This window comes from Cygnus atratus, chromosome Z, assembly GCF_013377495.2.
Source record: "Cygnus atratus isolate AKBS03 ecotype Queensland, Australia chromosome Z, CAtr_DNAZoo_HiC_assembly, whole genome shotgun sequence".
In the NCBI taxonomy this organism is placed as follows: domain Eukaryota; kingdom Metazoa; phylum Chordata; class Aves; order Anseriformes; family Anatidae; genus Cygnus; species Cygnus atratus.
Window position 1 is genome coordinate 56,865,105 of NC_066396.1, and position 26,274 is coordinate 56,891,378.

The following is a 26,274-nucleotide window of genomic DNA, read 5'->3' on the forward strand; positions in this document are numbered from 1 at the left end:
ATCTGAACACAACAGAAACACTTCTCATTAAAAAATGGCTCAAAATGACCTATCTCTGAGTGGTTCCATGTATTGACAGCTGTAGCTAGAAAAACAATTGGGAGGTTAAAGGTTGTGTGACAGCAGGATACAACACAACAACAATTGACAAAGTATTTGATACTTCCCTCCACCCTCCCACCTTTTTTTTTTTTCTTTTCTTTTTTCCCCCAAGACAATTCAATAAGATATTTACTTTTAATTATTCATAACATCCTCAAAACCGTTTAAGGATTCAAATACTCAAAAACAACAAAATCCAACCAACAGGAATAAGAAAAACAGCAACAAAAGCTGAGGTTATAATACAAGATCAGAAACAGTCCCCTGACTGAAGGCATTTACTTATCTGTTTGATCTTATGGACTTCACTTTCTCTACTCAATCCCATCATGATTTTTTTTTCTTTTTCTGCAAAAGCCTAGTTTATTTGCTCAAGAGAATATTCGATCCACAGGGGATTTCTTCTGTGGGCTGTCTGACCACAGTGGCAAGTCAGCAGTAAGCAGGCTATATTTTTCTTCTTTAATTCATGATGAATGTATCACTGGATTCTGTAAACACTACTGAGTATACATTCAGGCTTTGTTCTTAGTGAAAGTGGCACTTACTTGAACCCTTGCAGTCAAGATAACTTAGTTTTATAGCACTTTACAGGTATAATAGCTGGTTATGTACTTCTGATAAAATTCCTTTTTCCAATGGCTTAGCGGGTATTGAAACATATCCTCACTGGGATCCCATTGCCATTCCACAACACCTTTATGATGAAGTGCATCTTCTGTACTTCTTACTGTACTTTGTATGTGCTTTATTGCTGTACACATTTCCCTGTTGTTAATTTAAGTGCTCCTCTATTATGTAATACATATAACGTTTTAAACTCTAATGGCATCCTGTGAGGACTGGCATTAGAAAAGTACCGATACTTCAGATCATCATAATAATGATATTTGACTGGTTTTCCATGTAAATCCTTCGGGAATGGCCAAAATCCATACAGGTGAATTTCATCACAAAATCTGGTGGCAAGCGTATACATGAGGAGACCAGTGCTGGGTCGTTTGATGTGGACCTTGTTCGTCAGCCAATAGCTGCAATGAAAAAAAGTACGTTAAAAAAATCTCATACAACTTGATGTGAATTATTCATGTCAATCATGTAAAAGTGCTGATTGTGGATGACACCAACATGACACATTGGAGTGTCAACACACTGGAGGGAAGGAATGCCATCCAGAGGGCCCTTAACAGGCTTGAGAGGTGGACCTGTGTGAAACTCATGAAGTTCAACAAGGCCAGGTACAAGGTGCTGCATCTGGGTCAGGGCAATCCTAAGCACAAATGCAGACTGGGTGGAGAATGGATTGAGAGCAGCCCTGAGGATAAGGACCCGGGAGTGCTGGTAGATAAAAAACTGAACATGAACTAGCAACGTGAACCAAGAGTATCCTGGGCTGCATCAAAAGAACTGTAGCTAGCTAGCAGGTTGTGGGAGCAACAAGAGAAAGACATGGACCTGCTAGAGCAAGTCCAGGGGAGGGCCACAAGGATGGTCAGATAGCTGGAGCACCTCTCCTGTGAAGACAGGCTGACGGAGCTGGGGGTGTTCAGCCTCAAGAAGAGAAGGCTCTGGGGAGACCTCATTTCAGCCTTTCAGTACTTAAAAGGAGCTTATAAAAAAACAGATGGGGAGAGATTTTTACTAGGGACTATACTGACAGGACAAGAAGTAATGGTTTTAAATTAAAAGAGGCTAGATTTAGATTACAAATAAGGAAGAAGTTCTTTACTATGGTGGTGGTGAGGTACTGGAACAGGTTGCCCAGAGAAGCTGTGGATGCCCCATCCCTGGAAGTGTTCAAGGCTAGGTTGGATGGGGCTTTGAGCAGCCTGGTCTAGTGGGAGCTGTCCCTGCCCACGGCAGGGAGTTTGGACAAGGTGATCTTTAATGGTCTTTTCCAACTCAAACCATTCTGTGATTCTAAACTTATTTTTATCTATTCATTTTTATGCATTTATTTTAAACATAAAACAAACAAAAAGTTTCTTCTCTCTAAGCTGAGATCATGAATGGTGACACTGGATTTGGCATGCCTTTATACCACCTAGAAGAAAAGTGACAGTGCTGAAGAAAAGCTGTCTAAATGAGGTTCTCAGTTCAGGCTTTAAACCTAATAAGAACTCACAATTTCTGCAAATGCTAGAAAATCGCAGTTAACCTCCTCACTCCAGTGGTCAGGCAACACAGCCTCTTGCTATAAGCTTTGATCTCCTGCAGCATCCAGTTCACCTTATCAAGTCAGCCCTACTCAGGCCAAATGATTATTTCACAGGTTGTAGAAATAAATATAAAAATAGGAAACGTAACACGTTACAGAACTAAATACAAATGAAGCTTTACTTACTTTGCTTCTGAGTAACTACTTAAAGCTTCCTGTTTGCTAATGGCAGTCTTTGAAAATGTCAAAATCTTACATTAATAATTGTAAAATGGTTTGTGTTTGTGCTCAGTAGCACACAATCCTACTGAAGCTATGGGACCGTTTTTTGTTTGTTTGTTTGTTTGTTTGTTTTTCTGAACGAGTAATAACGTGTCTGATCGTGAATTTAGAGGCCACAGGGAGTTTTCAAAGACACAAACACTGGGGAGATACAGAACAAATGCGAGAACTGAACAGGATTGCAGCATGTAACTCACATTGGTACCTTCAAAATTTGTCACCAACATTGTTTTTCACCCCCAATCTTTAAAAATAAAACTTCAGTGAAATAGTGCTAGCCTGGTTTGGTAATATATATATTAAATATATATAGTAAATAATGGCAGTCTGGCAGTACTGGTAAAGTGCTTTTCCCAGGTCTGATTCAATACAGAATTTATTAACACTTTACAGAAACACTGAAAGGCATTTAGAAACCTAAACCTGGTCAAACTGTGGAAACAAGCACCTGCAAGTAGGGAAACAAATCAGGACCTTAGATAGCATTGCCACACAGACATAAACCATTGCACTGTATCGCTGTTTTCTTAGGTAACTGTAGATAGTTAATTATTACTACCACAGCCATGACAAGGGGGCAAGGGAGATTAGCCTCCCCAGACCAGAGTTAGCCTTGTGTTAAACAGGGTTACAATAAGTTTGCAGCTTAAAGTATACAATCAGATTATTTTAAAGGCACTTAGGGATATAGCAGGGTGATACTTGAGAACATTCACTCACTTGAATGAGAAAAGATAGCAAAAATATGTCTTTAATCGAACATTAAAGTGTCTTAAAAGCATCAGGTGCTATGCAACATTAAAAAATAATCATCCCATTGAACCTGGCCTCTTCAGTTTCCCTCTTTTCCAAAAATACACAGGCTCTAAAGGCTGGTGTCTTGCAAATCACAGACACATATGTGTGAAAGAGTGTTTTTTGTTGTTGTTTAGTTTTTTTTTTCTATTGTACTCAATTTCTTTTTAGAAAACTGAAGGATTCTATAAGCAGAAAGCAATTCTAGGCTGACTGATTGCCTCTCCAAAGTCAACAGAGGGAATGACTCAGAATTTTGTTTGGCTGTAAAAAAACAGGATGGTAGAAAGCATATTCAAGAAGCAAATGCAATGGGAATAGTTACATATACAAATGACTCATGTACTATATACCATTTTTTCCAATGTTTTCCTAAACCTGAGTTTTCAGACAGAAGTTCTGGAGATATAATACTAAGCAGTTTGCTTCCTACTCTGAGAAACTGATCCGTCATTTTAAAACAAGACAAGCCAAAGGGGAGATTCTAATGACTCTTGGTCGACAGCCGGCTGAACATGAGCCAGCAGTGTGCCCAGGTCGCCAAGAAGGCCAACAGCATCCTGGCTTGTATCCGGAATAGTGTAGCCAGCAGGACTAGGGAAGTTATTGTCCCTCTGTACTTGGCTGTGGTGAGGCTGTACCTCAAATAGTGTGTTCCGTATCAGTTTAGGGCCTCTTACTACAAGAAGGACATGGAGTTTCTGGAATACATTCTGAGAAGAGCAACAAAGTTGGTGAAGGGACTAGAAAACAAGACTTATGAACAGGGGCTGAAAGAACTGGGGTTGTTTAATCTGAAGAAAAGGAGGCTGGGGGAAGTCCCCGTTGCTCTCTAAAACTACCTGAAAGGAGGTTGCAGCAAGATGGGTGTGGGTCTCTTTTCTCAGGTGACAAGCAATAGGATGTGAGGAAACAGATTCAGGTTGCAGGAGGGGAGGTTTAGATTGGATATTACGAAGAATTTCTTCATGGGAGGGGTGGTTAGGCATTGGAATGGGCTGCCCAGGATAGTGGTGCAGTTGCTATCCCTGGCAATATTTAAGAAATGTTTGGATGTGACACGCAGAGGGACATGGTTTAGTAGTAGACTTGGCAGTGTTAGATTGATGGTTGGACTTGATGATTGTAAGGGTCTTTTCCAACCTAAATTATTCTGTGATTATTTTTTTTTCCTTTATTTTATTTTATTTTATTTTATTTTATTTTATTTTATTTTATTTTATTTTATTTTAATGTTTGCTTGTAGAGATGTTATTGAAAAAACAATGCTGACCACTTTTGGCAATTTGCATCACAGATACAAAACAGACTGAAACTGAAACCCAATTATTTACTTTTTGTAGAAACTAGCATTTCCCTCTTTGGAAGTAATTTGGTGCCCACTCTAATCACATGCAGTCAACTATCTACATGAGTGTCTTTAGCCAAACAGTAATCAAACTTGTTGCATCTAGTAAAATAGTGCTATCATCCAAGCTGAATTTTAACCTTACAGGAATAGGACAATGGCTGTGGTGAAGAAAATTAGCAGTAAACAGGTATATCTAAATATCTCAAAAGGCCACAACTACTTAGTGAGAGTTTCTGTACAGGAATAAGTATTAAAGATGTAATAAAGAGCTTCTCACAATTTTAGAATTTAAATGCAAATCCTTTCTTCTGCTCTTCATAGTCCAAAATCATAGATAAAGGACATTTAACTTACTGGTTTCCAAATTCTGCATTCAAAATATGGTACTGGTTGTGCTTACTGTTGAAAGTTTGCAACCTGGCGTAAATCCTGCCTCAGATCAAAAGAATACAAGTAACGCAATGAATGAAATGTTTAGAGGCATTCAGAGCTCCAGCTTTCTGCAGCACGTTTGATCTTTGCAAACTCCTGGCTCCCAACCTCTTCTTGAATTGATAAAATTGACTGTGTGGTGTGAGTAGCCTTTGTGATTTTGGTACTGAAATATGTGTTATCTTTTCAATCACTCAAGCTTAGTCACTTAGCTACTCAAATATGAAACTTTGTTAAGGCTGATTTTTAGAGATAATTGATGTTGTAAATGCTTTTTTGCACCTGCTTTCAGTTTCTAAAGTTTTGTTATAACATCAGTTTTAAGCCTAAACTTAAAGATAGGCCATAATATATTCTTCTTACCTCTTTATCTGATATGCACTAATTCTCTGTGCAATTAAGATTAGAAGGTGAGGGAAGCACACAGATCCAAAAGCACACAGCACCACAGATCCAAAAGAGGATCATTTGTTTCTCACAACTTTTCTCTAGATCTTCACTAATGACCAGGCAATTCCTGATTTTCAGGTAGGATAGAGAAGTAATTTAAATCTACAAAGGAATAGGTGCATCTTGCCATATTAGAAGTTGGAGTCCATGAAGCCCATATGTAGCTGGCTGCATTCACATCCTGCATCACTACAGTACTCCGGTCACTTGTTCTCCTGATAATTGTGCTAAAAAAAACTCTGTTGTGTGGCCATGCTGTAAAGCAGACTACTGAATTTACAGAAATGTGCCAATGTGTAAAAGCACTTTATTTCTGCAGCTTTGATGACTTGAAGATAGGTAGCTTAGAAAAAGACTGCAGAGATTGCCTGCCCATCCCCAAGGCCACTGCCAGTCTGTCCTCACAGGGAAAGGCTTCTCATTACTTTGTTCTCTCTTGCCTTATACCTTTTTGCTGCCTGCCAAGATGTCCAGGTCCTTTCCAGGAGAGCTGATCTCAGCCACTCAGTCATCCCCCAGCCTGTATTGCTACAAGGGTTACCCCTTCCCTGTTGTAGGACTCCACATTTGTTCTTGCTGAATTTCTTAAGTGTCCTGCTGGTCCATGCCTCCAGTCATCCAGCTAGATTTTCACCCAGCTAGTTGTCCAGTCATCCACACTATAATATCCTAAACTGAATACAAGGGTATTGTGGAAGACAGTGCCTAATGCCTTGCTGTCATTGAGGTGTATGACACACAGTGCCCTCCCCTCATATACGAAATGTAGAATGTTTGTAAAATGCGCAGTTATTTTACCAGCTAAACTTAGTAAAAGTGTGCAGTTGTCCCCTCATAAAGCAAGTTCCTTTTAAAGTGACTCACCTTTGTCACATAAGATTGTGTTCTGTTCCTATTCACACTGACAACAAACAAATTCTAATTGCTACTCTTAGAAAAGATTTTGACATTTTCTTGTGGAAGCTTATTTTTGTATTTCTATAAGAATAAAACTGTAATCATCAGCAGACAGCAGTAGTTCTCGATCGATAGAAAGTTGCACATTGAGAGATTCTGCAAGGATGTGTCCTGTTACCATGTGAAAGTAACACAATGGTTTGACATTGTGAATAGAAAACATTGCTGAAGTGAATGCAGATAGCATAGGAGAAAAGTAGAGGATAGGACTGAAAACAAAAACTAAGCTTGCTAGATTCAAGAAAAAAATAAGATACAATTCAATAATTCATGTACTTCTTCAGAGGTGCATGCAGAGGTTAGAACTGGTCAAAAGCTGCATATGAGCCAACAAGGCAAACTACCAATATCTTTACTATCACGTGTCTGTCATTTGAGATACTTGCATGTCAATTCTTGTTATCCCAGAAACTGAAAGAAGCCTTTCCACTCCAGGTAAAGAAGCAGAAATTGGATGACTCTTTACCAAGATGTTGCCATTCCACACTTGCTGTACCTCTACCAGAATCAAGCAAATTACATTAGAAAAATAGAAGCTTAAGGACTTTTTTACCATTGCAGTCAACAAACTCTCAGAATACCTGAGATCTGGCTTTCTAAATCTACTTTTGAGTGTGTGTGTGTGTGTATATATATATATATATATACTTGTTTTGTTATTTTTTTAATTTTTATTTTTTAAAATATTTTACTATGTCTTTCAATCCTCAGAAAGTCATATTTTCTTGACCTCACTGAGCTCAAACGGTTTAACTCAACCTTGAATAAAAGTAATTGAAAGAAAGTAAAAACAAATGAAATGCAGAGTGTGAGCAGAATATAATATAATACATTCCTTCTTTGATCAGGCAGTAAACCACCTGGCAAAATGATTACCTTCAATCACAGGTACAACACTCCAACCCAGTTCTTTGTCACTGGGTTCTGAAACAGTTACAATGCAGTGCAAGTTACAAATCAGGTGTCTTGTACATTGGTCTTAAGCCTTGTGTCAGCAGTAAATTGGTATAATTTGTAATAATCTGGAAAAATGAATAGAACCATGAAGGAAAGGAGTATGAGCAGCAGAACTCCTTCTACAGTAGAAAACTGCAAGAAAAGCAATTAAGGATGTAAAAGTCCACACTAATGTATGTGACATGCATGGAATTTTATATACCCAGTAATCATTGGTACAAAATTGCTTTGACACTTGCACTCATGTGTTTACGGAACCTCAATATTTTGTCCTTTAAAAATACTGAACCTGCTTCTGCAATATGAAAATATCACCTATAGCTTAATCTGCAGTCAAAACCACCAGGCTTCCACATCTAGCAAGATACCTTTAACAATTATAAAAATTGAATGCGCTATTATCAGCATGATTTCACATGAAATGTTAATTGAATAACATGGTACTACCTGGTAATGACCCCTCACAGCTATTGACAAAAATTAAATTTGAATAAGCACACAAAAAATACAGACATCCGTTTTAAAGATAGTTGATAAATGATCTTACTACAAATGACTAATATATAGAAGAACTGATGCCAATCTTCATTACATTAACTGAAGAATTCAGATAACAATTGTTTACTCTGCTTCTGTGGAATAGGTGACTTCTGAATAGATTAAAACATGATATGTTCTTTCTCAAGGCTGTACTCAGTCAACAGGGAAAATCTGACCTGGTGAGCTACATTCAATCATCAGATAATTTAGCATATTTAACATCTTTACTTGCTATAACTACATACCAAATTCCACAGGGTTGTTCAGTATAAATGGGATCAGAATCAGTCTGGGTATATTCCACTGCATTTTTAATTACTTTTCTGGACAGGACTGAATCTGAGGAAACATATGTTTATAACACTGAATAGCTCTGCAAGATTACATATCAAGCTCTGTTAATTGAGTGGCAGGCTGATCTCTGTGTGAACCTATTCATACACATTTGCCTGTCACTGAAATTCCTTCTACAGCCACTAAATGGAGGGAGTATTTCAAATTAGCAATCTCAGAAATCTGATATAGTACATGAAAAATTAAAATTAACAATAAGTAAAACAGGAGAAAGAAGTGTGTGTAAAGATGAAACAGTCCAAAATTACTCAAGAATGTGTCAAAGGAATGAGCTAGAGCCTGTATATTGTTTCACTTACGCTCTCTCAAAAAATATCCTCAAAAATAATAATAATAATAAAAAAAAAATAACCAACAAAGGATAACGGGAGAAAAAAGTAACTTCGAAGAGAGAGAAAGCAGAGTAGTGTGAAAAAGAGAAAACTAAGAAAGCTCTAAACTTATGTAGTGTGTAAAGAAGGTGAACAGGCTTTTAATGACTACTTTTAAACAAGCACTGCAACATAAAAGCTATGGACCCAATGGAGATATTTAGTGGTACATCTAAAATAGGCAGATGAAAGTACTTTTTCATACAATGCACCACTGAACTACGAAATTCATTGTTAGAGGATGTTTTGGATGACAATAGCCAACCTATTAAAAAGTGTCAAATTGGTAACATCCACAAATACATCATTGCAGATGAAGCTCCTTCTCAGGGATCTGTTAAACTGTTGACCAGAAGAGCGCAGCTTGGCACCTCTGCTGTTTCTAACTTTTATGTGTTGACACCTGGCATCAGTATGACCACAAGCTAGGGAGGGCTCTACTTGAACAGACACTTGAAGAGAACATGGTATGCTGGATGACATGGTGCAAATAGCAAATTATACTGAAGAAAGAGGTATCTTGTCACACAAGCAGCAGATAGCTTACCAGGAATCTATGTTTGTAATTGTAGTCAGTTACATATTTAATCTCCAAAAAAGAGAAGTTGAATCACTTGTCTGACATTAACCTTTCTGTGGTCAAAGCCTAAAATTCCACTAAAATTCCACAACCCTTCATCTAACCCTCTCATTTTATATGAATGTATTAATTAAAAATGTGTATTTGCCCATTCCTTACTGAGATATGCCTTAGGCAGAAGGCTGCATAACAAAAATGTGAAAGAATTAGTGTAAATAATACTGTGAGTATGACAGCCAGCATGGAAACACTGCTGAAGGTTTGCGTAAGACCTACTTTACATCTTTCAATGTACACTATTTTGAAACGGTATACACAAGAACCATTTCAGCAAAAGAACATGGCACTTAATGAAAATCTGAAACATTCACCAAAACTGTCATTTGCCTTTTTGTAAGCTTAATTCACTACATCAAAATTAAGGGCTCATTTTTGTTTTCCTATTATGCCTTCACTTACATTGGCAAGTAAATTCAAATTCTTGCATATGAAGCAGATTTCAAAGAACACTCAAGAGCCTGGACTCTGCCTGGCAATCTTCCTGATAAAGAGAGTGAAAAGAACTAATGACATTAATGGTGAACACAATATGTTGCATCACCACAGCTAAATGTGGGCGCGGCCAGCAGGCTGGCCTTCAGTGTTAACCACCGTTCCACAGAATCTTAACCACTGCATGCAGGCTTTACTGTCTCTGGCAAAATAATTGAGAACATATTGAAGTTTACTTTTACCTGTCTCAGAATAAAATGGTCCAAATTCCCTGTACAGAAGACTATTCTGCTTTGCACCATTGTTCTAGAATGATCTGCTCCCAGAGTGCTTTAGTCAATTTATGGCAAATCACCTAAATAAGAAAGGATCAGCTAAGGATAAAGAAATATCAAGATACAGCATAACACTGCACTTCTGTTGCCAGTGAATTAAGAAATGCTGGTCAAAGTTAAGACCAGTTAACAATATGAATCTGTTGCTCATACATAACAAGATTTTGGTGTAATGACTAGAATCCTCCACAGCCATAAGCCATCTAATAGATATTATTTGGAAGGATGGGGCAGTAAAGCTTATAGCTGAAGTAGAGAGACTTCATGGCTAATTAACAGGATACTTTTAAGACAGAGCATGTCTCAATCTTTGACCCATTTCCATAATATTTCCAAGCCATCACAATACTCTCATTAGAACCCACACAAGCTTCTTCAATTTTCATCTACAAAAAATAAATATTGACCTACATTTAGAAGAAAATCATAGGATGTAGAAATCTCTTTAGAAATTTGATAAGAACATTCAACCAAAGGAAAAGACCCATCCTTCAGTCCCTGAATCAATGACAACAGCTTTTTATGTTAAACCATCATTAGTCTTAGTGTACTAAGATCCCATGCTGCAGAGTTTTTGACCCATTCTTCATGAACAAGGACTTTCAAAATTGCCCACATATTGTTTTGATTTTAAAACAGGGCAGAGAGACAACAACCCTTTCTTCAGAAAAGCCCTCCAACATATACATGGCTTAGCATGTCTACAGAAAATATGAGCCTCAATCTTGTCACATCTTGGAGAAATAGATTTAAGCCTTCATGTCCTTTGCAAGTTGTCTGCACTCCATGCTGTAGTACAAAGGGAGAATGAAGGCCTTCATCTTCCATCTGCTTCAGTAACTTCTGAAAGAAAATAGCAGCGCATCTCTACGGAACCTGATTTTTAACAGGCACAGGGCATCCTCAAAGCGTACCTACAAGGCCAAGGTCTTCTTACAAGGCTGAGAGAAGGTCACGCTCTCCTCTGCAAGGCTAAGCACTGAGGTACCTGACAACCTGACCACTGCTGTCATGAGATGCACTGCTATTTTCTTTCAGAAGTTACTGAAGCAGATGAAAGAGGTTGTCCTTCACTCTCCCTTTGTAATACAGCATGGGAGTGCAGACAACTTGCAAAGGACATGAGGGCTTAAACTTACCCCAGATGTGACAAGATTTAGGTATTCCAGAATGTGAAAAAAAGTTAAATTTTATAACAAAAATTCTAAATTTTAGAAAAATCCAAGTTGTTCTAAGCACTTGTGCCTTTACACAAGACTGTTTGTACAAAACATACTTCAGCTGAAGACAGTTAATTTCTTCACTTAGCCATGAACTTTGGTAAATACTCTTATTTTCACACTAGTATGGGCTATGCTGAGTCTATGAAATTGGTTAATGGAAGTTATCTTTAAGTTCTATGGAATAAATAATAGGAATAAAATTCTATACTATTTAGAAATGGAAGTATTTTTTGACTGTGTAAAGCTTGACGTATTTTGTGTGTTGTCTGCTTCCTACTCAGGAACCTAATAACTACATATCCAGCTGGATAATAAAGCCATTCAAAACCTACAAGAGTAAATAAAGAAGTGACACCTAGGCAAGTAAAAAAAACTTTTTTTTTTTTTTAATATACTCTATAATTCCAAAGAAACGTTAAAGTTTCTATTAGAAACACTCTCCTTGAAGAAATTGAATGTCAATTGGTTTGTTCCAGCAGCAAATAGTAAAAACCTGGAAGAAAGGACTTCAAGAAACAGTATCTGAAAAGCTTACAGAACAAAAAAGAAATGAAAGTGAACCCACAATTTAAGTAATAAACAATACATATTTATTGCTATTCAATACTACACAATCCAATTAATTCTGCACTTAATCTACGGAAATAGTTGGAATACTTATCTATGTATATTTTTTAAAAAAACAATTGTAATTATCTTCAAAAAGACTTTCTACAAGAAAGAAAACTACGATTTAACACATAGTTCACTTCAGATTTCACTGATGAGAATACCTGTCATCACTATAAAAGTGATAGTATACTAACCTGGTCTAGCAGGTTCATAAAGAACCAGCCTGTAGAGAAACATCTTTCTCTAAATTTCAGTCTCTGGGCTACATGAAAACAACAGGAGTGCAGAGATACTAGCAGAGGCCTGTATATTTTTCTTTTGTGACAGTAAGTTACTCGTAGCACTAACAGGAGATGTTTCCAAGTGCTTCTGTTGAAAGAGAATTGATGCAGCTTCCAAAATGCTAAACATGTCAAAGAAAGTGATGTCTTTTTTCAAAAGACAGCTACAATGTGATTCAAAATGCTTTGCTTTCATTCCATGAGCAATATACTAATGATCAAACAGGCAAGATAACTTTTCTGGCTATTTATACAGACACTATCATTCACATTATTTAAACACCAGCTGAGTACAGGTACTCAGGAAAAAAATAAATTTCTAAAACTATTTTGCATATACACCAGTAGGCCTCTTCAAAAATATAGATGCATACTGATTTCTCTTAAAGGACAATATCAGTAAAGGTCCACCTTCATACAAGCAACTTTCATGTGGCTGGGTCAAGTGAATGACATGCAGACATAACTGTATTTAAAGATAAGTTGTTTAAAGATAAGGGTTGTAAAGGAGATTATATATGAGGAAAATTATCTACTTTGAATTTGAGTGTTATTTACATGCTACTGGCCTGTCAGATGTTTTGAACTGACTTTAGTCTGAAAATGCTATGGCAGTTATCTTTCTAGAAGGGATTTATTGATAAAATAGTTTACACTATTATGGGAGTACTCCGTGATATACAGAGAATGTCTCTGAAGAAGAATGTCTGTGAAGCCAGAGACAGACTAACAGAGGAATAAATACTTCGTAATTCAGTTAACTGGATTTCTGGTCCCTCTAGAATCAGTGGCTAGGTGTACATTAGCAAGCAGTGTGGACAATTAGGATTTGCTCTGTAGGATGGGACAGTTGGTACTGAGTATGGGATGTCCACACCATGCACATAACAGATTTTTTTCCACCTGGCAACACAGACTGAGTGCCCAGTTGCAGCTGGGGCATACTTGCTGTGCCACAGGAATGGTCCGGTTTATTTTCTCCTGAAGATAATGTGTTTTAAGATCCTTCCATAACATAAAGAACAGTAAAGGAACAGGACATTTACTTTAAAAATGCCCTGATTCAATATGGACATCCAATGACAGCTAACTATTGACTTAATTGGTAGCAGGAACAGTTTCCAAAATATTCCCTGAAGATTGTAATTAGCATGTTTAGGCTGTTCTTTGAGGTCTCACATTAAAACTAGCCTACTGTACTTAAAAAAGCAACATATCTATCTATCTATCTATCATCTATGTATGTATGTATGTATGTATCTATCCATCCATCCATCCATCCATCTCTATATAGATAGATAGATATCTATTTCCTAATAATGAAGGTGATGTCCTTTTTATTCTCCTCAGAGTCAACAAACGTGTCAAGAATGGAGATCATGAGAAAAGGTGCCAAATCTAAGATGGGTTTGGTACTCATTAAGAAAGAAAGGTTGCAACTATGCTAGCACACAAACTAGGTCTTACTTGCTATTGTTATGCTTTGGTTGCCACTGTGAAGAGCAAAGTAAGTAAATGACAGAAAAAAGAAGAAAAAGGAATAACTGTGTGCATATGTACTTGTATGTGAGAGTGGAACTGCATTTCTGAAGGAGAACATCATCTAGGAAACAGATATTTATTTTTCAGGACAATTTAGACCAAAATAAAAGCAATGCAACAAGGACATTTTAAATGTGATAAAGACGATCCCAGTCAGAGAAGTTGGAAGTAAAGATAACTATAGAAGCTTGAGTAATTTAACTGTTTATAGCTTAGTGATATTGGCAGACTGGGCTTGACCTACTTCCAACTAATTACATGTCTATACGTTCCCTATATTCACTTCACAATAACCATCTTCTCATAGCCTTACTGGGTAGACTGGAATGCACACACATCCTGTAACATTGACATACTATTTTTAAAACTTCCTTTATCAAGTTATTTTGTGCTTCTGCACAAAATTCTAATCTTACAAAGGCCACATTGGAGCAAAAGGTGCAATCTCAGGTATTTGGAAATTTTCTGACCTTTTTTCAGTAGGGCTTTGCATTTGATCCACATTGTCTAACAGGAATCTTTCCTTATGGCACACTTTCATTAATGATAAGAAAATGTAAGTCACACTATGTCCCCTCTTACATAAGTATACCCAAATTTCATTCAATTCAATCAAACAGAAATATCTGGTTGGAACTTCATAAACAACTCGTGTATAATCTTGAAGGCAGTTCAGCTCAATCTTTTGTAGGCTCTTCAGGTCTCTGAAAACCCAAGCTTTCACTACCTGGTTCACTTTTATGACTGAGGAAGAAGAGGCAAAATACCCAGCAAAGCTTTTTTTTTTTTCTTTGGCCTTTTTTGTTTTGGCTTTTTTTGTTGGCTGGAAGGACAGTTCTATCACACAGTCTTACAGACCTACATAATAGATACTGATAACAGCAACAGTCCTGTGTTACTCATGAGTGGAGACAGCAAGACATTCAGAGAGTTTGAGTTAATGGTAATGCTCATGACTGGTGAATATGCTAAGCGCAACAGAAGAGATATGTGCTACTTTGCCCACACAGATTTGCTAATGTGCTTCAGCTAGAGAATGTCTCTACTCTAATGCACTTCATCAGAGCAGCAACTTTAATTAGTGCTAAGCTCTGCAGTTTTCCTTTGTGATTTAACATACACTAGGGAATCTTTAAACTCATTATAACTGGTTGAGCACCATTATGTCCCTATTCTCAATCACCAATTCAACACACACAAGGAAACAATGCTTAGAAACATTAAGCATGCTAACAGTGCTAGTGAAAAACCTCAACAGGAAAAGTAGTATTGGGTTTCCATTCTGGAAAGCACACTGGGCCCAATCCTAACAAGGCAGTTATGGAAGTTGGCAAAAGGAAGCAAATGCATTTTAAGTAAATTTGACAAGAAAATTAAGTATTTTTTAAGGAGTTGACTGTTTTTGTTGTTGTTGTTTTTCCTTCTCATATGCATTTTAAATGTTACATATATCCTTCTCTAAAAGATCATTAGGATTAGCTTGGATTAAACAGAAATGATGAACCAAAAGGATGAAAGGGAGGAAGAAAAAAAGTCATGATCATACTGGAAATGGCACAAGAGAATTTAATTGGTCTTACAGAATGAAATACCTTTGCCTTCACAAAGAATTTTCTGTTCAGTAAAATAAGGCTACCTATTTCATGGGAATTTATGATTTTTTAGAAATTTGCCTACTTACCGATTTACTGGATTAGTAAATTAGTAAAATTCCAGAATTTAGAAATAAACCCCAGAAGTTGCAGAGCTCAGTACATAGAGACAAACCTAAACACATATTTTCCATTTAAAACTGTTAAATTATTTGAATAATTATCTGAAGCAATGTTGGACATTATGCAAGATGATCCTGCTCATACAAAAAAAAAAAAAAAAAAAAAAAAGAAAAGCTTTTGGTATATCAAACTTTCATACACAGAAACACATATAGAGGTGGAAAAAATGCTAAACAGAGAAAGTATGAAAAACATAGGCAAAATATGTAATGTGTGTAAAAAAAAACAAACCAAAGAACAACAACAAAACAACCAAACAACAACAACAACAACAAAAGCAGCATTTTCTAACAGCAAAATAAGGCAGTCACAGAAGACAGGTATTTTGCTTCTCTGGGATTTTCAAGATATTAGTTAATTTCTAGCTTAAGCTCATACACTGACTCACAATCATGCAGGTTTTGAAGGAGAACACTGTCCTACACTGAAAGAAAAGCAATGTTGAAGACAACTTTTCCCCAACCAGTAAGACTGTTGGACAACCTCCCTTCCCTCTCCACTCCTCTTACAATTGCAGAATCATGGAATGGTTTGGGTTGGAAGAAATCTTTAAAGATCATGTTGTCTAACCCCCCTGCCATGGGCAGGGACACTTCCCACACATAGGTTGCCCAAAGCCCTATCCAACCTAGCCTTGAACACTTCCAGGGATGGAGCATCCACAACTTCTCTGGGCAACCTGTTCCTGTGCCTCACAAGCAACACAGTAAAGAATTTCATCCTTAACCTAAATCTACCCTCTTTTAGTTTAAAACCATTATCCTTTGTCCTACCAGTATAGGCCCTGGTAAAAAGTTTGTCCCCATCTTTCTTATAAGACCCCTGCGAGTACTGAAAGGCTGCAATAAGGTCTCCCTGGAGCCACCTCTTTTCCAGCTTTTATAGGAGAGGTACTCCAGAACTCTGATAATTTTTGTAGCCCTTCTCTGGACCCACTCTAGCAGGGTCCATGTCCTTCTTTTGCTGGCGGCCAGAGAACTGGATGCAGTACTCATGTGTGGTCTCACAAGAGCCCTCTTCTAGGGCTCCCTTCCCATACCAATGTGGTACAAGGGACAGTATGCTACTCCCTGCTGCTGGCACATGTTATGGGCCGAGAGGGGTGATCCAGACCAAATGTGATGGTGGGCTGGCTTCTTAGGGAGAAATTTGTTATGTAGTATCAGCAGGAATGATACAGAATCATAGAATCATAGAATATCCTGAGTTGGAAGGGACCCGTAAGGATCATTGAGTCCAACTCCTGGCACCACACAGGTCTACCCAAAATTTTAGACCATGTGACTAAGTGCACACTCCAACCGCTTCTTAAATTCAGACAGGCTTGGTGCAGTGACTACTTCCCTGGGGAGCCTGTTCCAGTGTGCGACCACCCTCTCAGTAAAGAACCTCTTCCTGACGTCTAGCCTAAACCTCCCCTGCCTCAGCTTGACACCATTCCCACAGGTCCTATCACTGGTTATTAAGGAGAATAGATCGGTGCCTGCCCCTCCACTCCCTCTCGTGAGGAAGCTGAAGACTGCGATGAGGTCTCCCCTCAGCCTCCTCTTTTCCAAGCTGAACAGGCCAAGTGACCTCAGCCGCTCCTCATACCTCTTCCCCTATAGGCCCTTCACCACCTTTGTTGCCCTTCTCTGGACACTCTCCAACAGTTTTATATCCTTTTTGTACTGTGGTGCCCAGAACTGCACACAGTACTCGAGGTGAGGCCGCACCAGCGCAGAGTAGAGCGGGACAATCCCTTCCCTCAACTGACTAGCGATGCCGTGCGTGATGCACCCCAGGATACAGTTGGCCCTCCTGGCTGCCAGGGCACACTGCTGGCTCATATTCAACTTGCTGTCAACCACAACCCCCAGATCTCTCTCTGCAGGGCTGCTCTCCAGTGTCAGAAGTCCACCTCCAGCTGAAGGTTGGGGAACACAAGCTGAAGGCTGGTACCCCACCCACCGTTGGGGCTAAAACTGAGAAGTTAGAACCTAAGAGTGTATCTGATTTCACCTGGCACACTGAAGCAATTACAACAGCAGAGATCAGGCAGAGTAATAAATAAGTTTTCTACCAGCCATATTCACTTCCTGAATATGGTCTTTATTTATATGCCTCAAAGTAGTTATTCAAGCCTCAGAAAGGCTATTGAAACAATTTCTTGGTAGGAAACCTTGACAATGGCATGGATCAGTGTACTGGGTTTAGAGTTAATATTCCCCACAGTAGACTATACAGTGCTGTGCTCTACACCTGTAGCTAGAACAGCATTGGTATCACACCAGTGTGTTGTCTATTGCTGATCAGTGCTGGCACTGCACCAGGACTCCCTTCAAACCTCCCCCCTCAAAGCCAGTAGGATGGAGATGGGCAAGATCTGGGGAGGGGACATAACCAAGGCAGCTGACCTAAACCAAACAAAGAGATATTCCATACATTGTGGTGTCACACTCAGCAATAAGAGGTGGGGAACGGGAAAGAGAAGGGGAGACTCTCGTTATGAGAACGTCTGTCCTTCCAAATAACTGCTGCATGTATTAAGGCCCTGCTTCCCAGGATGTGGCTGAACATCATTTACTGATGGGAAGTATGGCATCCCTGCCCATGGCAGGGGGGTTGAAACTAAATGATCTTTAAGGTCCCTTCCAACCCAAGACATTCTGTGATACGTAGAGAAAACATTGTTTGCTTCTGTAAGGCCTTTATTTTTTTTCCCTCTTTTTCCTTTAATTAAATTATCCTTATCAACATGTGAGCCCTTTTGTTTTCCATCATATTCCGCGTGCCTACCCCCCCCGGCCCCCAAGGAAACCATCACAATTAGCAAAGAAACTACAACTACAGCCAAGAAACAAATTTGACCTATATAATTCACAGTAATGATATAACTTCTAATAAACCCATGTCATTCTATTTGAAGATTGTTTTTCTACATAGAGAATGATAATTTTCCTGTTGCATGATCATGTTTCAGCTATAAAGAAGTAGCAAAATGTTCTATTTCAATTTTGAATGTTAGTTACAACTGAAATAATATATGCCCATATCACTGAAATAATAATATAGTACAACATAACCACAGGTTAGTCTTGAACTTAGGTGCTTGTTCAAATTGTTCTCTGGGGCCCTGGCTTCTTCTGGGAAGTGGTGAGGTCACGACAAATCATTCATTTAAAGTAACTGCATGCAAAGCTGTCTCTCATGTCAAACATGACCAAACAGAGTGGAAAAAGGAATTGGTTTCCAACAACACAAGAGTGGGACTGAGTACATAAGATTCTCTAACCACATCAGCCAATGCTTCTCTGAGAGAACTGTGTCAAATGAAAAACAGGGAAACACTTTTTTTTTTTTTGGTTTTTAAATGAAAATGACAATTCAGCTAAGTAAGGGAAAAAGAACAATGTAGTCTTACTGCAAAGTTACAATAATAGTAATGAGCAGCAGACTGACTGGGGGATTTAGCTAAGTGGTTTGAAACAGTTTAAATTTATAAAATGTTTATTTAAAAAAAAAAAAAACCTACAGAATTCTTATAATTTTATGAAAGTATTACTACAACTTGGAATTGATTAACATTTTTCTCTGAAAATTGCAACAACATGTCACCAGAGTGGCGTAATTAAAGTTAACAACATGTACTAATTTTACTTTTCACCATTAGATTTAATTTTTCCTACTGATGTAAATATTTGCTCTTACTCTAACGCCCAGTAACAATATTTCTGTAACAGAAAAAGAAAAACGCTAACTAATTTTCTTTCTTTTCAAATCAATCCAATTGCTGTCATGGCCATAAAAAATACATGAGAAATTAGAATAAAATACACAGGAATGTATATTAACGAATGAGGAACACAACAGTGGAAGGACCCACGTGAATTACTGAGTTTTGTCATTGTCACTTCAGGAAAAATCTGGATTAATTTTTTAGTTCACCACAACAAATATTCCACAGGTCCCATACTCTTGAGTGTTTTCTCACCTCTAATATCAAATATTAAATCTAGCCTAAAAAAGACAAAAAGACGCAACTATGGGAAATTCTGTTCTCTGCTGTAGAACATTATATTCTGTGTCCAATCTACAATTTATGTACATGATCACAAGACGAGGACTATGCCATGTATCAGTGCCATTAATGAAATGCTCCGGGATACTGAAACTCATGTTGAGAAATGGTAACTGTGCACTTGAGAACATCTTCAGGATGCGCTTTGCTCACTGGACTGATAAACAGCTTAAAACTGCTTTTGGCTTATGCTCAACTCCCCTGAAAGGCTGAACTCTGTGTCTAACATCAGTTCCTGATAGATACAGTAAAACAACATGTTCAATGTTACATTATTTGTTAGACTAACTTCAATTATATAGAAAAAAATATCTGACATCTTTTGATTTAATCAATTCAATTTGGAGTCTCCCTTTCAGAGATTATTACATAAAATATTGATTGCAGGTACTTAGATTTGATCAATGCAATGAACCAGAACAGATTAATCCCACAGCTGTCATTGCATTAATCAACCAAAAGAGACAGGCTTCATACAAATAAAGTAAACTACTTCAGTAAAATAAGGAGGTATAAATTACTCCTTAGGATCAAGATTCTACAAAACTACAGACAGCCAAAAATAAACATTCACAAAAGCACATTTTGAAGAATACGATCAAATAGAAACAATTTGTTGCACAACTCAGGAGAACTGAGAGATTCACCTCCTTACAAAGGCCATCAAATATGAAAAACACACTTTAATAATACAGAGGTATGCTGCCATGCCAAAGAAACTGCCTATAAAGACAGACTGTTGCTCCCTTTTCACATTCTATTAAGCTCTAGCGTCACTGCAAACAATACCAACCATAATGTCAATTAGCAGCAATATGATATGATCGGAGCTCTGCCAAGCCCACTAACTGGTTTCACAAGGACATGCTGAGAAAAAACTGCTTTTGGTCACTGCTACACTAGCTCAGAAATAAACGTGATACCTATGAGGAAGGCTGCAGATCACACTACCAATTTTTCAAGTAATTTTTGACATAAATTCCTGTGGTTTTCAGGTAGGGATATTACTGTATGTTTTTCCTTCAGAAAGATTTCCTGTCTTTAGCTTCCCATCCTCCAAGTTTTGCTGATGTGACAGCTTTCTGCATCAATTTCTCTTTTCAACTATGTATTTCAGAAAGGAGTATAGAGAAATATGGAAAATAAATAAATAAATAAATAAGGGATGTGCCCTCTCTTTTGTGTAACTTATTTTATTTCTGTGTGTTTCCTACATTTTTAAACGCATCAATAAAGGTATCCAGGTGAGTAGTTGTCTACTTTTATTTCTGCTGTTATAAATCACACAAAGAAAAAAGGAAATATGATGAAACAAAACCAAATCAGTTAGTTAGTTCACTTAACTGTAAGATCACATAAAAAAAAGAAGTGGCATGAATGCATTTTTTAATAATTCTTTTACAAAGAAAGGAAGTACTTGTCACTTTCTTGGTTAAAATATTTAAGAAAAAACTGAACTGTCTTACTCTTATTTACTTACTATTATGCTAGTCACGGTATAATGCCAGTGGCTTTACTAAGTTACCTTCAGCCATGTAAATTAACAACAATTGGAAGGGAGATCTTCAGTCTGAATGCAAGCTACTCAATTTCAAACCATCAGTGTTACAGGAACAAAGTGTGTTTACTCGTTGGCATATTTCCCAGATATTTTTTGCCCAAACTTGCTTTGCATATTACAAACAAGTTAAAGAAATTGAAAACAAAACCAGAAAGACAGATTTCCTCTTCTCTTTCACCTGTTTCAGAGGACAACCATGGTAACAAAACAGCAACAAAAGCTTGGCGATCACATAAGCTAAAACCAGGAGATGGTCAAGCAAATCCTGCAATCTACAACAGCCCTTCTGCATCACCCTTGTCGGTGAAAAGCCAACTGCTCTCTAAGTGGATTCAGTAGGAAAAGGACAGATGTTCACTAGCAATGACATTACAGAGCTGAGATTTCCAAATGCATCAGCCAAATTTTCTTCTACCCACATAGCCTCAAACCTGTTCATCTCCCTCCCCAGAATTCATGCAGTTCACCTGTAAATTGACTCAACAGCCAGCCAGCATCATCCCTGTGGATTTGCTCCTGCTGTGAAACATCCCTGGGGACTCAGAGAAATCCACTAACTACAGCTCATCAATGTCTCTATTAAAAAATAAATAAATAAATAAAAAATCATGCAACAACCCCTTGCAAGCAGCAGAAATCTCAATGGTCATCAATGGTCTACAGGGCAAACCCGTCACCAGCTTACACCCATCCCCTACAGCAGGCACACAGTTTCCACAGCAAGGCTCACAGCTATGCTTGTGAGGTTTCATATGGCCATGCAGCTTCCCAGTGGGTGCCAGTCAGTGTACATCACTATTTAGAAAGGAGAACACACTGCAGCATTGAAAGAAGGGTTCCTTTTCCTGGATCCTGTCTTTATCAGCCCTCAAGTTTTTTGCCTTTGTGATTTTTATATGACTCCTAACTCTGCAAAAGGGACTAAAAAATAAAATAGCAAACAAGCAAACAAGAACCACATTCAAGATTATTTTCTGAAAGCTTCTTGTTATCAAGAGCTATGTTTCATGGTCTGTGTTCCATGGTGCTCTTTCTCACATCTTCTATTCTGTCCCTTATAGACTAAAGGTGAAAAGGGCCTCCTCTGTAAAGTTCATGCCCAACATGAGCCATTCAAACAGTCTGCAAAGCCCACAGATGAATTTTACATTGTAGGAGCACTCTGGAACAATCACAAGGATACAATCCTCTTAGGCCTTCTGCATATTACACATTTCTGCATGTTACATGTCAAAGATTTTGACATAAGACTAAGACGTGCCACCTGTTGGTTTCAGTATGACTCTGATATGCCCGCTATTTCCTCTCTTTCCTCTCTGCACCTCTGGTGAGCGTACCCACATTTATACTGAAATGAAGAAGGAAAAAAAAAAAAAAAAAAAAAAAAAAAACCACAACCCTCATGAGCCTCATAAACATTCTGAAACTAGTAGTTGCTCTTACTCTTGGTAGGGTCTTAGATCGTTTTGCAGGTCTTCTTGACATGTAAGAGAGAACTATTGCTCATTCTGATTGGAAATTCTGCTGTTTCCCACTGCTAGCCAATAAAGCACAACTAAGTTTAAAAAGAAATACAAGTTCTAGCAATAACTTTCTCAAAGTCAATTCTCTTTGACTATTTCACTAAATGCATGCTTCAAAGAACGTAAATAATGACTCTTGTGCCTACTAAAAACAGAAAGGAAAATGCAAATGTCTCCAAAATGCTCATGAGGTACATCAAACATTTCAATACAGAAATATTGAAAAACAATGTAAAAATAAAAGGTGGTGTTTTTTAGTTTGTTTGTTTTACATTTCACAAATACAAGTTGTACTCAACTTTTCTTGTGTCCCATAAATTCACTTCCTAAAGTTTGAAGGACAAACCTCGAAAAAAAAAATTACTTCAGTGCAGCAAATTCATCCTGTTATGTCTATAATATGAATCCCCATAGAACTTAATCTCCCACACACATATGAATGTGTCCTCATGTCTACATAGGAGCATGAGGACAGCAGGAGACCTAAGAACAGGATCTCCAGGAACCAGCCTCTGCTGAAAGTGGTGCTTAAGACAGATGTACAGCAAGGCAGAGTCTTCAGTCTAGCGTGGGAAGGAAATGAGGCCTCACAAGAGATTTAAATCTCACTCCCTCTGAAACTCAAGCACCCAGTTTCTAACTCAGATATGGTGTGTCTTCTGACACTAAGGAAGCACAGAAATGTCACCTGATCAGTCATGTTTGTTCAAAATATGTTCTGTGCTCAAAACCTCTGTACACATTACAGTACTGACCTAACCACCTTGCCTTCTAATTTCACAAGTGCCTTAAAAAAGTAATGCTTACTCATTTTCTCACCCTGTAACACACAAAGTCTCTTAAATTCTCTGATGCAAAACCAAACAGGCCGGAAGATTTCCTCAAGTCACCAAAAAGCCTATACTTGGCTGATTTAGCACATACTCAAATAAATTCCTTCCCTCATGTGGTGGGTTGACCCTGACCAGCAGCCAAGCACTCACATAGGTGTTTGCTCCCTCCCCAGTGGGATGGAGGAGAGGGCAGGAAGAAGAAGAGGGCATGACAACTCATGGGTCGAGATAAAGACAGCTTACAACATGAAGGAAAGAGGGGAAAAAAAAAAAAGGCGATGCAAGGCAGTAACTCAGTATCTTCCACAAGCAGACTGATGAGGCCCAGCCAGTCAGTCTTTCACCACCAGCTGTCTTGGAAGACAAAAACCCCTTCTTTTTCTTATGCAGTTTGTTTGTTTGTTTGTTTGTTTGTTTTTGGCTAGGTGTGACATTACGAATATGCCTTTGGTCATCTCAGGTCATCTGTCCTGGCTGTCTCCTCCTGGCCTCTTGTGCACCCCAGACTACTCCTTTTGGGGTCAGATATGGAAAGGCCTAGATGCTTTGCAAGCAGTGTTCAGTAATAGCCAAAATACAGGTGCATCATCAGCACTGTTTTAGCCAGAAATCTAAAACATGGCACCTGCATTTTGGCACAGTGCTGCTATGAAGAAAGTTAACTCCATCCCAGCCAGACTTAGGAAATCTCACAAAGTGGAAGGAACAATAGCTTTTTCTTGTATATAATGGAAGTACTCTAAATCCTGAACTCCTTGTGTAAAAGCAAGACATAGACTACTTCCCAGCAAACTAACTTTGGGAGGAAGGTAGCTATTAGCCTCGATATTTGTTAACTTCAGGTATAAAAAGCCCAAATTGAAGTCTTTCTCAATGCATAAAAAGGAACCTAAAGACTTCAAACAAACCCATTAAGATGTTCTTGAAGAAGTTCGAGTGAATTAAAAGGGGACGCTATGAAAGACATGAGGCTAAACTGCTAATTCATACAATGACACCATTATAAGGCTTATCCTAGCGTATTATTTTACTGAAGGACTGGACTGTTTATTCACTTTCATAAACAATCCAATTATTTGAGTTGGAGTAAAAGGTAACCTTCAGGGCCTGCCATCATCATCTGTCATATATCACAGTCACCCATGCAGAAAAATATGACTTGCACTGTTCTTTTTCTAGCTCTGTTTAAAGTCAGTGTGACAGTCAGAAGTGTCACAGAACAACAAGAGGAGCAATCACAAGTATGTGTATCCATTTCTATCTTCTCTATCTCTCTTCTCTCCCCCCCCAAAAAAAAAAAAACAAAAAACAAACAAAAAAAACCAAACACATGTAACATAGATCAAAAGAGAAAACCACTTAGTCTACTTACTTTACTTTTTTTTTTTAACTATTTCTATTTTTTTTTCAGATGAGGGATCCAGTTGGTAAAAGATATTAATATGTTTAGAACTAGTAGAATTTATCATATCATAACAACTCTCTTCAGTTTTACTGAAAAGTTCAGAAGCAAGGCCATTTTTACCCAGATCATTTAAAGCTATATTTGTTTGCTTATTTCCACTTTACATCAGTAGTGAACTAATCATATGAAAAGATCAGTTACTGGTTAGATACTCCACACAACTGCTACTCATCATAAAAGTTCACTAAGATGAAAGCTAAATACACACATCTTTGAAAACTCTAAGCATTCCAGTCAAATCTAAAGTAGAATTGTTGTAAGTTTCACCTTCCTTTAAAATAAGAAGTAAACCTGACAGAATCTTCTCATCCATACGTGTATCATACAGAATTTACAGCCAGCTCAACTGATGTATCAAAAAAATAGAAAAGCTATTCCCTATCCTATTAACAGTACCTGTCTAAGGTGGCTCTCTGTAAAAATAAAACAGTTTCTTATTTGCTTTTCCACTGAACATCTACAATTACTTTTACAGGATATGGAGAAATTAGAGTTAATCAATTTAGCACATTTTTATATTTTTCAGAAACACAGAAATTAAGAGATTTTTTTGTATGCAAAGTTTAAAAAAATGAAAAATAATAGAACAGTGGCAAAATTGCTGTAAAACTTAAACGTATAAATATACTGTATGAATAAACTATGCATAATTTATACCCTACTTAGTTGCTAATAGTCACTGGCATCAGGCACAGTGCTGTTGCTCATAGTAGACAAACTAAGCTTCAAAAACTTGAAAATAAGCAATTTCCTTACTATTTTTCCTATAAGCAATTCCATTGCTCTCCTCTACTTGAAGCTGAAATTTAACCTTAGGAGAGTAAGTTTTACAAGTCCTAGGTACATTCATTGCTGATAATTAGGAACAAAGCAGTTGACACAGCAAAAGGAAAACAAGCACACAAACAAACAAACAAAACCAGAATCTTATTATCAGCAGATAAATGAAAATAAGAATAAAAGTTCTCTCCCTACAATCATGACCAGACTCTTCAGGGTCTACTTTAGTGACTACAAAAAATATACCGTATAAAAAACAGAATGTTCAATTTCCCCCTTGTGCCCTCTACTACTTTAATTGGGTTTGCTCCCATTAAAAATATGACTTCTTTCTCCCCAGAAGTGTCATATCTCTTGACAGATCTTGCTAAACATTCCCCAAACAGGAGAACCTTGTGCAAAGGGAAGTGAAGGACATGCTGAGAACCTCTATACCAGAGGAGCTGGCCTTTTGTTCTGCCAT

General features: G+C 37.8%; 1 protein-coding gene across 1 annotated transcript in view; it reads right to left on the bottom strand.

The window, feature by feature from the left end:
- Positions 1–223: 223 nt before the first annotated feature.
- ST8SIA4 (ST8 alpha-N-acetyl-neuraminide alpha-2,8-sialyltransferase 4) overlaps positions 224–26,274 on the bottom strand; it is a 58,135-nt gene continuing 32,084 nt past the window's right edge. Inside the window, exon 5 of the mRNA XM_035570955.2 lies at positions 224–1,133. Within this exon, the coding sequence (XP_035426848.1) occupies positions 851–1,133 (283 nt within the window). The 3' untranslated portion in view covers positions 224–850. The remainder of the gene's footprint in view (positions 1,134–26,274) is intronic.